The sequence below is a fragment of the Papaver somniferum genome, chromosome 5, assembly GCF_003573695.1.
Source record: "Papaver somniferum cultivar HN1 chromosome 5, ASM357369v1, whole genome shotgun sequence".
Taxonomy (NCBI): Eukaryota; Viridiplantae; Streptophyta; class Magnoliopsida; order Ranunculales; family Papaveraceae; genus Papaver; species Papaver somniferum.
Genome location: NC_039362.1, coordinates 7,228,430 through 7,242,148, shown reverse-complemented (window position 1 = coordinate 7,242,148; position 13,719 = coordinate 7,228,430). Strand labels below are relative to the sequence as shown.

General features: G+C 34.5%; 1 protein-coding gene across 1 annotated transcript; it reads left to right on the top strand.

Annotated features, from left to right (window-relative positions):
• Positions 1 to 294: 294 nt before the first annotated feature.
• Positions 295 to 1,433, top strand: LOC113277239. Its single transcript, XM_026526382.1, has one exon. The coding sequence runs from the start codon at positions 384 to 386 to the stop codon at positions 1,017 to 1,019; it is 636 nt and encodes a 211-aa protein (XP_026382167.1). The 5' UTR covers positions 295 to 383; the 3' UTR covers positions 1,020 to 1,433.
• The last annotated feature ends 12,286 nt before the right edge of the window (positions 1,434 to 13,719 follow it).

Below are 13,719 nucleotides of genomic sequence, written 5' to 3'. Positions count from 1 at the left end.
GTGTTTTTCTTAAGTGTACGAATAGTGGCTCCATTTATGAAACAATCAAACTTAAGTAGTGGGGAAAACTAAAGTAAAAAGAAAAACAATAAATCCCTAAAGCATCAAAATCACTACCACCAATCAACCTTCTCTATCTGCTTTTTCTAAAGTCACTCTCCCATACTAATAAAGAAAGATGAAAATAAAGCAACATGTGATTGTGATGGAAGCCCACATAAGAGAACAGCAACCACTTTCCAAAACCCTATTTAAGTGGATCATCCATTGCGTTGCTCTATGTTCAGTAGGATGAGAAAGAAACCTTCAATTCCTCCTCTTTAGTTGATCCTCTTCTTAGGAGAGAAACCATCTTAGCTAGCTAGCTCTAAATTAAACCCACTATGGATCACATTTATATAGAAAAGTTCCAAGCCATGAAAGCCAAGAACAAGTTCAAGAAGAATCGTCGGTTTCTTGATACCCTTATATTCTATTGCTTAACAATCCTAACATGTATTATATTTTGTTTTAGTCCTTTATGGTTTCCATTTCTATGTTCATCCATGAAGAACTTTCTCTCTATCTCTGTCCCCAGTTTTTGGACTTGTATTTTCAACCCCAAGTGTTTATTCATCGTGTGCAACGTCATCGTTGTTTTCCTTGTGGGAGAATCAAAGTTTTTCGGTTCCGCTAAGTCGTCTGATCCGGCTACTGAAGTTTACCAACAGTGCTTAGAAAGAAGTAAGAATAGTGATAGTATTCAGAAAATAAGTAGTATAAAAGAGAAGATGATGATCATTCACCAAGAGTTGAAACCAGAGTCTTCTTTCATGGAAGAGGTTGATGTCACAAGTGTAGTAAGTGATCATGTCCGAGAAGAAAAAGTGATGAAACGACAGGAGGAACCTCATGCAATGGCACAGAGTTGTTATCCCTTGCCTGCGGATGAGGAGTTAAACCAAAGGGTGGAGAACTTCATTGCAAGGGTGAAGAAACAAAGAAAGCTTGAAACAGGAGTTCTTGTTTATTGCAATTAGCCAGCCAGCCAGCTAGCTAGCATATATACTAGGGTAGTGTCTGCAGTTTGGTTTCAGTTTAGATCTGGGTCAGTTCTACTAGTATTGGTGTTTATTGATCTCCTCCTAGCTATTCCATTCACTCTCATTTCCCACAAAAAAAAAAATATGTAAAAGAAAAATCCATGCAATATAAGCATGCAATTAGCTAGGCCTGGCTAGAGTAAGTTGCATTTAGTGATAGACTAGAAAGTTTTATGCATGAAGAGATGGTAACAACAGTTCTGTGATATAATGAATGAATCCACTCAAGAATTAACAGATTTTCATGGTGAAATATGGTTCCATTTTTAGTTTAGGCTGGCCAGGAGCTTATGAAGTTTCCGATGGTACTTTTGATTATGTCTGTTAAAAGGTTTAAGCATTAAAATCCACCAAAAGTCTGTACCTAATTAGAAGATTAAAAAGCGTTAATTGGGATTTAATTACTTTATTAACAACTTTCATATATAACCTATCTCTAACCCTTTTTTATTATTTTCAAATCGTATGTGTGACTCATGGCCCATGCAGTGAAACATTATTTTATTCCAACTGACTAAAGGATGAAAAAAGATATGGTTTTGCCAGTAGGAATTGTGTGTTTCCTGGAAATAAAAGAGTAAATGGTTGACACTATTTCCTTAGTAGAGAAGATATCCCTTCTAGTACCAGTACGACCACATATTCTTGATACGTGATACGTATCCGATGAAGTAGCTAGGGATAGGTAGAAAAAGGGTAACGACCCGAGTTAGGATGGGTTTTGATGTTCACCATACATACATGGGAGTAGAGGTGTAAAGCATGTTGCCTCCGTACATTTATGGCACCACACAACATGTTAATGTTTGGGCACAATATAGCAACGAGTTTGACACTAGATTAGTAGATTGGATTTAGCTGACATAAAATAACATCAAAACTATAGGAAAAGAAAAATTTATCATACCTGAAAAGTGAAAACGAAGGCATTTGAGAAAAACGAGGACATGAACCAAGAACTTCAGAATAAAAGAACAAGAACGATGGAAGAAAATAAACCATGTTTTTGTAAGAAAAAAGTCTCTCTCTTGTATTAGAAGACGTGAGAAGTCAAGGCAGCCATAAATAACCACTCGACATGTTAAGCGCTAAGAGCAAAGAAACCAACATAGGACACGACCGCCTTAAGCATAAACTCTTACCAGTTACCTCGGTATAAAATAGAAACTAGTTTTTGCCTTGCCCTTTCAGCCTTTCAATTTGAGTAAAGAGAAAAATGGGCAGAATGTGGATACAATATTCCACATATGTATGTAAAGCCCATCAAATGCCTTAAGCCCAAATTAATGTAAAATAAAAAAATATTGTATCTTATTATGTAACTCATTATCATAGTCCTCGAATAACACGTGATCAAAGAGGTATGCTCACTATAGTCAATATCGATCGAATCGGCCGATATTATAGGGCTTTATCATTTATCAGGAAAAACCTTTATGATATTTAAAATATCAGTAATATGAAGATTGAACGATAAAAACACTCATATAAGCCTGCATAAACCGATAATTGAGGTTTACTGATGTAATGATAATATCGTTGAGGATAATTTGGTAACATAATTACTAAGATCTGAAAATTTATAAACATAACCATTTTTTCTAATCATTTTGTTTCTTTTGTACCCTTTAATGATCTTGAGAATTAATGCATCATATGCCACCAATTTTGTTAGATTAAAACATTTAAAAACATTTAACATTATAATCTTAATGATGTATAACCGAAAAAATCTTTTGTATAGCCATATCGAACCCAGCCGATATGAAATTGATACACGATATTAACTCCTTTGGGTTTGCCTCCCTCATCTTTATGAATATATGACCTCCGCCTCAAAATTAAGGGCTCCAATAATAAAAAAAATTATAGTTTTTTCTCTTTACTATGATTTATTTTGTCTTTACAATTTATTTTGCTCTTACGAGCTTGGCACTGATAACTACCTTTAATGTAAGTTGTCATATTTAGCAATTACAAGATTATTTATCGATCCCTTGGGTCTTAGAGGCTTCCTGGAACCTGTATATCCAGCATTCCTCAGCTTATCGACTATTTTTGAAACTTCAAATTTTATTTACTGATCACAAATCCTACAATAAATAAAATATTTTTTTCATGAACATGATTGGATACAGAATATGTTTATTTTTCTTATCATCTATCTCACTAACATCAGTTTCTCTCCGGGTCTTCGTGATTGTCAACCTATCTTAACCCTTATTTATCAATGTATATATCTGAATCTAAACAATTGCAATCCCATCTCCGCTGAAAAATTTCTCCACTCTCCCCCAACTGAAATTCTTGGGGACTTTGCGACTAGATATTTTTCAGCCGCGATTCTTTATCTTTATTGGAAAGTTATGAGTCTAATCAACATACTCCCTCCGTCCGGATGAATTAATCAATTTTTTTTTAGGAAAAAATATAATAGAAAATTTTAATATTTTCCCCAAAAATTTCCTAAATATCAAGAAGAAATAAAAAAACTAAGATGTGAAAACTAGTATATTACACAAAGAATTTGGGAGATTGACGGTCTATGTGAAAATAATTTCAATTCCTTGATAAATTTGCAAAACCCTAATTTATCAAGTAATTCCGGATGGAGGGAGTATATAATCGTGATGGTGCTGAGAAAATGAGAAAATTTGGGTGGAGACATTAAGGTCAGAGATGATTTTTCCAGCGATGTTGACTAAAAAAAAACAAACTTTATCATATATATTCAATTCAAGTGATTTTCAAGATAATATTAGAATGATTAAATGATCAATGTTAACTTTTCTATCAAATCCCATCAGTAATGATGTTAAATTAGTAGGAACTGAATAAAACTTGGTCTGAATTTGGACCGAAAATTTAAAAATTTGTATCTAATTTCAAAGTTTCTTTGATCGGTATTTCTAGCTTACCATAGTGTGGAAAACGTGGTGATGATCCTTTGATTCTTATTCCTGATGACGAGATAAATGAAAGTTTAAATGAAGGTTCATAGTTTGTTTGATTAATTACGCGTTACAAAGTTGCAGGCCAAGTCAGTGTGCAACCAGAATGGCGCAACACTGTGTAGACTGTCAAGTGCTAAGAACGGCATAACCCCGCAGGGCCAATGAACTGCAAGAGTAGCACTACATTGTAAATGCATTTGGCTAAGTAATGAAGCTATTGGCCGACACAATGAAACTTCATTAAGTAGAAGGCAAGACAACGCCACTTTTATTTCGGAGAGAAACAAAAAAAAAAATTTCTTGTTTAATATTTTCTTATAATTATTCTTGTTTGCGCAATTTTTCTGCAAATACTAAAGTTTTAGCATAAAATGTTCAAGGTTTAAAAAAATAATAATTAAACCCTATATATGACCATTTGAAACTAGGGTAGAAATACAAGTCTTCCGACTGTTTCTCGGTACATAACTTTTCTTGTACTTTCTGTTTTCAAGGCCCACGTTTCTTGTAATTTTTGTTTTCAAGGCCCTGTATCTCAAAGGGGGTTCATCTAAAAAATTTAATCTGATCCAATTCTCCATTTTTTTTAATAAATAAGCATCACACGAAAGTCGACAAAAAAAATTGAAATGCTTAAAAATCACAAACGATTGCAAGCAGAAGGTACTGATCATGAACGACATAATAATCACGACGATGAATACCCAAAAAAAAGAAAAGAAATATAAGATTGTTTTAATCTCGTGTACCGAAGAGATTAGGGTTTTTGTTTCTTTATTCCGGACGAAAAATCACAGTAATACGAAAGTATGCACAAGTTATTGAGGGTAGGATAGGTAATACAAAAATACTTTAATTTATTGTATTGGACTTTGACCCTGTATTGACTAGATTTTGGCAAATCATTACATCTACATATCCGTTCTCTCCCTCCTGTTATCTGTAAAAAAGAACACCTCCCAAAACCAAATAGAACTGGCATCTTAGTTGCACACAAACTACATAATGAACATGAAACACAGGCAATCAAGAAACAATCAAACGCACAAGATTCGAGAGACAGACGCTTATGCAATACCAAGTCCCAGAAAGATTTTGCAATCCAAGCATAGCTAAATTTTACTCAAACAAAGGGTATACCCCATTGTTCTGTTCAGTAAGGATGTCAGGATTTTGTGGGGCTCCATCACCCGCAGGCTGCAGCAAAACCGGATTAAGCATTTGATTGCAGTCATCAAGAAGCCCATGGCAAACATATGAGCTGAAATAAACTAAAGGTGGCTTTCTTATATGGGGAAATTAGGCTCAGACCCAACCCATGAATAACCCATAATATGAGGCCCTTAATTAAAAAAAGTTTAAATCTAGGCCCCGAGTTTTTAAAAGACCTTGATACCCTTATGCATATTGTCAAGTCCATAATTAAATAAAATTTAAATCTAGGCCCAAAATTATTAAATCTAGGCCCGAAATTATTAAAATACAGTGTGAAGGTGTAAACAGAAGTTACACATGCATATGGCATGTGTAACCAGAAGTTACACATCTTATGATATGTGTAATGCAAAGTTACACTTGTATATATATGCAAATAAATAGACATCAAAAAAAAAAGGTTATTACTTTAATATTCATTTACAATAATTTCTTAGCATGTGTAACTAGAAGTTACACACGCATCTGTTTAGTGTAATTGAGAGTTACATATGTGTCTATCTAGTGTAACTGAGAGTTACACATGCATCTAACTTGTGTATTCAACGTCAACTCCAGTTCCAGCGAGACCATTACCACGTTTAAGCAATTAGCTTTTATGAAGTTATCTAAAACCTGAAATATAACAACAAACAATCAGTATTTATACGATTAAAATGAACTGTACATAAAACAATGTATATTTCAGTTTCACAAGCATCTGACTAGTGTAGCTAGCGGTTACACATGCATCTGAATTGTGTAACTGAGAGTTACACATGCATATAACATGTGTAACTAGGAGATACACATTCATCTGGCTAGTGTAGCTAGCAGTTACACATGCATATGACTAGTGTAACTAGGAGTTACACATGCATATTGGTATGTGTACCCAAAATCAGTATGTGTAAGTAAAAGTTACACATCTAATTAGCATGTGTAACTTGCAGATACACATGCATCTGAATTATGTAACTAGGAGTTACACATGCATCAGACTTAGATATGTCAACATAAATCAGCAAATCCATCTCTAAATGAATAACACTAGCAAAAACGAGAGGTGACTATCAAGCAATTACCAGTCATAAAATAATACAGTTAACCTTGCAAGTGAATGAAAAGCTCTTAATTAAGATATCACTGCTTCAGCAGAAATACGTTGTTAGCACTGTATTAACAGAAAAACGTTTTATTGCGCTAGTCTAGATGTACCTAAGCCATTTTCATATTATCGATGACGACGGACATTTTAAGCAACAGAAAGTAAAGCTTCAGACAGTAATTATACTGGCAGAATAATACAAACACCTGGGAACCTTGTGCTAGCACATTAATATCGCAAAAAATGATCACACAACTGATTCAGCAGGGTATAGATATGAACCCAGGAAAAAAAAATGCATGTGTAATCAGTAGTTACACATGTAAACAATAGTTACACATGCATATTAGCATAAGTTACACATACAATCATCATGTATAACTAGAAATTACACATCTAATTAACATGTGTAACTATAAGTATAACCTGCATCTAATTAGTCTAATCTGCATCCACTACTACTCCGTACTACTAGGACTTGATGTTCTTTCCTCAATTTCATAAATATAACCACTATAACAGATATAAGTTTCATAATTCGGTTACATATGCATATCCCATCAAATTAGCATGTGTAACTATAAGTTACACATCTAATTTGTATGTGTAACTAGTAGATACACATTCATTTGGCTTGTGTACCTAGAAGTTACATATTTAATTAGCATGTGTAACTACTAGTTACACATCCATAGTCTGCCAATGCTAGTTAAACGTGCAAACTGTCATGCATATGGCTTGTGTGATGTGCAGTTATACAGATGTATGAGTTAAGTGAAACCATTCCAGACCTATATCCATATACTACCTTTCAAGAAAAAGAAGTATCTAGTCGTAAGTAATCAAGAAGGCTTACTTGATAACGGTGTTCACTTTATCTGTCTGGATGTTGTACATCTTCTTGAAAGCATCCTTGTTTTCTTCTTGTTGTTGTCTTCAATCTTCTTCATTGCGGACTCGGTGGTGAGTGGGTATTTCAGGATTTGGTAATGGTCAAGCTTGTTCCTTGGTAGTGCACTAATACATTGGTACTTGTGATTCCTTGCCTTCTGCAATGTCTTTGGCCTGTGAAATGTGACTGATGTGCAGATGTTCTTAGCCTTCTTCTTAATGGTTGATGCTCCATCTTTGACAGCCTTGGAAGCTTTGTTAGCCAGCACCTTGGGGTCAGCCTTCTTAGTAACTACATGACAAGCAAATGATATCAGTACCATAGCAGCTAGAACACTTCTCATACAAATGAACAAAACAGGACATCCAAAAATAAAAAACCAATGGCCACAGAATAGTCAAATCTATCTCATAACTGAATAAACTAGAGCAAGTATACAAAACTTAATAGTTCACCCTTACAGAGTTACAGATTCTACAAAAAGAAGGTAAAATTAAAAATGTTACAGTTAAATAGAAGTTTCATATTAGGTTACATATGCATATCCCATCAAAATAACATGTGTAACTACTAGTTACACATATATAGTCTGCCAATGCTAGTTAAATGTGCAAACTGTCATGCATATGGCTTGTATAATGTGCAGTTGAACAGATGTAATGTGCAGACCTATATCCATATACTACCTTTTGATATACATTCATTCAACTGAAAGCATTGACCCCTTTGATGTAAATTACAAAATCCATATACTACCTTTACAAGGATGCATAAGTCAACAGTAAAAACCAATCATTGACATGGATGATACCGTAGTAAATTTATCAGAACAAGTTAACCTTGATCACAACAAAAACATAAACATTTAAAAAAGAAGAGAACCTTGTGAAATCAGCTAATTACCTGTCACCACTAGCACCAGTAGTAGAAACTTAAAATAGTTCATCATTTATCTTCTCATCATCTCCTTCAATTCATCAATTCTGAAAAACACCACCACTGACTTCAAAATACTCCTTCAAACCTGCTCCAATACCACCACCTCTACCACCACATCCTTCTCATACTCCTCCAGAACCTGCATCTCCACCATCAACACCACCATAGATTCGTTAACCAAACTCAACATATGTAGTCAAGATAAGCAACATAAAAACACCAACAAGAGTCCACAACTAGCTCCATTAGAATTATGAGAGATCAGTGTTTTTATTAAATGGATAATTTAACTATTATTATCAAAAAATCGGCAGAAACAAACAACAAACCTAAACATACCTAGATTCAAAACCTGTTGATTCAATAAAAATAATGTTCTTCTCCGATCTGAATAAAGTCAACGAAACAAAAATCAGAACCTTATCAAACTAAGAAAGTAGACCTACTAAATCAGGAAAACCTATTGAATCAAATAGAAAACCTTACCTGAAGTATCTTCGAAACAACAAATTAGAGTCAATTTTATTTTCAAATCACATAACTAGGAATTTTAATTGAATTAAACAGGATTAGAAGGGAGAAACTTATCTTTCTCACTTTTTGTTGTTGAATCTTCAGATCTAATAGTTGATGACGAATTCCATTGTCTCTGCATCTCGATTTCGACTTATTCACAAACAAATGATGATCTACAAACATCATCAGTAGATACAGATACAGAAGTAGAGATCGATGTCATTTTTTCCTCTTCGTCGTACATCGGCAGCCATAGATGACATAGATCGAAAACCACTAAATTCTTTTAGCAGAAGATAGAGTAGAACAAAAATCTCTATACATAATTGATTCTTTCTAAATCACAGATCGATTTTCTTGCAAATTGTTGATGTGAAATCAAATCAGAAGATTAGATCTTGTACAACCGAATAGATAAAACCCTAGAAAATGAATCTATGAGAGCAGCTCTGGTTTTAGACGGAGAGAGAAAATGAAATAGAAAATGAAATTATCTTCTGTTATTCCTCTTGTATAAATATTAAAGGGTAGCCTTGGTATTATTAAAATTCGTAATAATTAATTATGGGCCAGATCTGAAGAAAATTTGATTTTTTGGGCCTAGTAATATCATTTTCTTAAAGTATGTAGTTGACAGTGGATGATCCATTTAGTGGGGCTTCTATATGTTTGAACTCATATAGTAGGGGGTTCTAGTATTTTTCACTTCTTATATTTCCTAAACCAAGCAAAAACGGTAGTATGATATTCAAATATTAAGACTGATAATATTTAATATCGTTTTAAATGCTCAGTTTTTTCTTTTTTAACAAAGGAGTAAATATATTAAACAAGAGGGATAATTTACACCAGAGTTTAACATGTCAGGTGGGTGAGAGCACCATTCCTTATTCAGATACCTTCTAACAGCTTTTGCTAAAGCATCAGCTGCTTTATTACAACACCTATACACATGAGCCAAGACCAAGATAGAGTATTATTATTACCCATACTTGTACAATTCTTCAAAAGAGGTAAGCTTATCCAAGGAGGAGGATGTTGGTGTTGAACAAACATACATATATTCAAGTTATCTGATTCAAAGATAACTCTATGCCAGTCATGGGAAAGAGCTAGATTCATACCTTCAACCAGAGGCCATGCCTCTGCTTGAAAGCATCCCACATGACCCTGAATTAGGATACCAATTCCAGCTAAATAAAATTTAGGATGAACTGAAGCATCTATATTAATCTTCAAAAAATCAGGAGGAGGCTGCCAAGAAAGATGAAGTCTAAGATCATGTCTAACAGGAATGACAGTATTGTCAGATAAAGTGAGATGATGAAAATGCAAGTAACTTGTAATGCTATGAATGACTACACTAATGTTGGGAGTAGCATTACTAAAAATAACTTGGCATCTATGTTACCAAATGGAGTGAAAAATGCAAGCAATGACGTGCATGATCTTAGATGAGTGGTAAATGCTGATAACAAAGTCAAGAGATTGCTAATTTCGTATCCAATCAATAAAATGTTGATGCTGACTTATGTCCTGATAGAGCTGAGAAACGAAATGTCTCCAAATGGCAGTAGAGAAAGGACATTGGTAAAGCAGTTTTCAAGATGGTTGTTGTTGCAGAGAACACAGTCTGAAGACGCAAGTATATTCTGATGAAATAACTTAGTCTTGACAGGTAGGTAATTCTGAAAAGTCTTCCAAAGAAACAATTGTAACTTATAAGGAATCTGCAACTTCCAGAATTTCAGCCAGAATTTTGTTGGCAAGGTATTAGTAGCAACAACACTAATATGTTGACTTTCACAAAGATGAATATAAGTAGATTTTGTAGTGAAAATACCAGAAGCAGTGAGTGGCCATAACAAAGAGTCTTGTTGATCTAACTGAATCGGAATGGTGAGAATTGAATCAACTTGAGCAGAAGTAAATAATCGTCTGAGTAAAGGGACATTCCACTGTGATAAAGAATCATGAATAAGTTGAGAAACCCACTGATAATCACTGACATGCATATCATTCCAGTCTTGAAGAGGAGCATTTAAATCTGGAATCCAGTTATGGGTCCAAATGTTGATCGTCGTACCATTACCAACTTGCCATTTTTCCTGCCTAAGAACAATATGAAGACCATGAAAAATACTCTGCCAAATCCAGCTACCATTATTTGCAGGAGGAGGAGGATGATAACGTAAATCATGAAAAGGGAAATACTTCCCTTTTAAAATCTTAGCACATAAGGCATCCTGGTTATGCAAAGATTCCAAGCTAACTTAGCTAGAAAAGCCGAATTATAGTTCTTAAGATTCTTTAAACCTAGACCACCAAGCTTTTTAGGCAAACTGACTTTGTCCCAAGAAATGACACGAGGAGACTTATGATTAGCATAATTATGCCACCAATACTGTCTCTGAATTCTATTCACGTGAGCAATAGTTGTATCTAGTAGTTTAAAAACTTGCATCTGATACATACCCATTGTGCTGAGAACAGAGTTAAATTGAGTTGTTCTACCTTCTTGAGGAATCAGTTTACTTTGCCAGCCCTGCAGTCTAGAACTCATGTTACCTAAAATTCCTTGACAATTCTTCTGTCTTGATCTGTGCATAAGAAGAGCTATTCCCAAATACTTTTCACCAAGCCCCATACATTCCATTTGCAAAATATTAATGATATTGTTCTTATGAGAAGGAGGAGTATGCTTACTAAATAATATTGTTGATATTTGCATGTTGATGACTTGCACTGATGCTTGACCAAAAGAAGTAAGAAGTTGTTGAAGGTTCCTCATATGAGTTGAAAAAGCTTGAAAAAATAACAAACAATCGTCTGCAAAAAACAGATGGTTAATAGCAGGACAATGTTTGTTAATTTGAATACCTCTAAGATGACCATAATTAGCTTGTTGTTGCAGAAATCTAGATAAAACCTCCATAACAAAGAGAAAAAGGTAAGGGGACAAGGGTTCCCCTTGACGAACACCTCTTAAAGGTGCAAAAGTGGCACTAGGAGATCCATTAATCAACAAGGGGACATTCGTAGTGGAAATGCACTGTTCTATCATTTTAATTCAATCGGCATGAAAACCAAGACGAGATAAAATGGAGGGTAAAAAAGGCCACTCTAATCTGTTGAATTTCTTCAACATGTCTAACTTCAATCCCACTAAAGCTTCTTTGTTTCTTTTTGTTTTCATTGTGTGAAGCAATTCATGTGCAATGATTACATTGTCATAAATGTGTCGGCAATGATTATATTTCCTGGATATTATATTCCCTCTTATTAAAATTAGCCATTGTATCAGAATAACTTGTATTTCTGTTTTCCTCAGAAATATGAGCACCTGCCTGCTGCATATAATATTCTTTTTGAATTGTTAACCATTATTGAAAAGAAGAACTTAATTACAGAACATCAGGATGAGTAACTGACATATTTTGGTCATGACAAAGTTGAAGTTGTTGATTTAGAGAATGAATTTGAGCTTCAGTATTACCAAAAGAGACTTTTTTTCCATTTCTGCAGCTCAGTTCTAGTAAATTTAAGTTTACAAGAGAACTGTAAGGAGGATACCCTTGAAAGGATTGATTCCAGCTGTTGTGAATAGTGGTTGAACAAGACTGCACTTGAAACCAGCATCTATAAAGTTTAATTGGAGATGATCTACTAGAATCAAGCATGGAGTGCAATAAAATAAGGCTATGATCAGATGCAAGAGGTGCAATGTGTTGGAGATGAGCCGTATCTTAGATAGTAATCCAAAGAGAGTTCACAAGAGATCTATCCAATCTAAAAGTAGTATGATTAGTGCATGCCCTATGATTCGACCAAGTATGGTCAGAACCATGATAACCTAGATCAACAAGACCTAATTGGTTGATAATATCTTTAATATGTCTAGAACGATAATCGGTAGAAGGATGACTAGTATTAGTTTCAGAATCAGCCATGAAATTCAAATTACCAATTAGCACCCAAGGGATGTTAACATCATGACTCATGTCTAACAAAAACTGCCATTGAACTTAATTTTCAGCAGGGTTATTGTCACCGTACATACAAGTAAGAAGGATATCAGGTTTATGATTATGAGAGGTGATAATGGCATGAATAATATTGTGAGTAGTGTGCATAAGTTGTAAATCAATACCGTTTTTCCATGCAAAAGCAATACCTCCAGAGTGCCCTATAGAAGGATGAAACCAATAATTCGGATATTTAGTATGGGATAAATACATATCCAGGCATAATGATGCTCGAGAGAAAAGATCAAATACCCAATCTGATGTATCCAGGTAAAAGTTATCTTGAAGATGAGATCAAACACATACCGATGCACCAGTGCAAAGAATTAAAGCCAACTTGATTGATGCCAACTGTTGAGAAGCCAACTTAAATCAATCCAATTGATGTAATGGGACATAGCTGAGACACTGATGTATGGGTAAAGGAGGATTACTGAAGATAATCTGCCATTAAAGAGAGACAAACAGAATCATTAGAGGGAAAGAAATGGTAAAGAAAGGAAAACACGACAAATTGAAAAATTAGGGCAAAAAAAGAAGGGAAATCAGACAAATTGAGAGCATGATAAATTCGATCAAGTGAAAGATTCAGACATAAAACAACTAGAAGATAAATGCTCATCAGTTTGACAAAGACTATAACTTCAAACCCGGAAAGATAATACAAGTCTTCAGCTGATAGCAGCTCAGACTCCTAATGAGGAATCCTAGGGTCTGCGTGATTTTAAGTTGAACATGATACACAGCAGACCTAGCAAGGAAGACCAAAGGAAAATATTAGTTTACATACCCAACTGACTTCCATTACAGTCAATATCTCCCTAAGGGATCTTCAAGTCCAGGCTCTTTCTTCTCAGAGGTTCCTTTTGGCTTCATTTCCTCTACCCAAAACTCGCTTAGAAAATCCATAAACAGGCAATATCAGCAATTTATTTTGATAAGTTAAACAACTTCAGTACTAGGAAAAACTAAAACGCACAGTCTAAGCTGACAAATCTTTGATGTTATT

Excerpts from the sequence above, each read along its gene's own strand:
- LOC113277239 (XM_026526382.1), top strand. The coding sequence starts at position 384 with ATGGATCACATTTATATAGAAAAGTTCCAAGCCATGAAAGCCAAGAAC.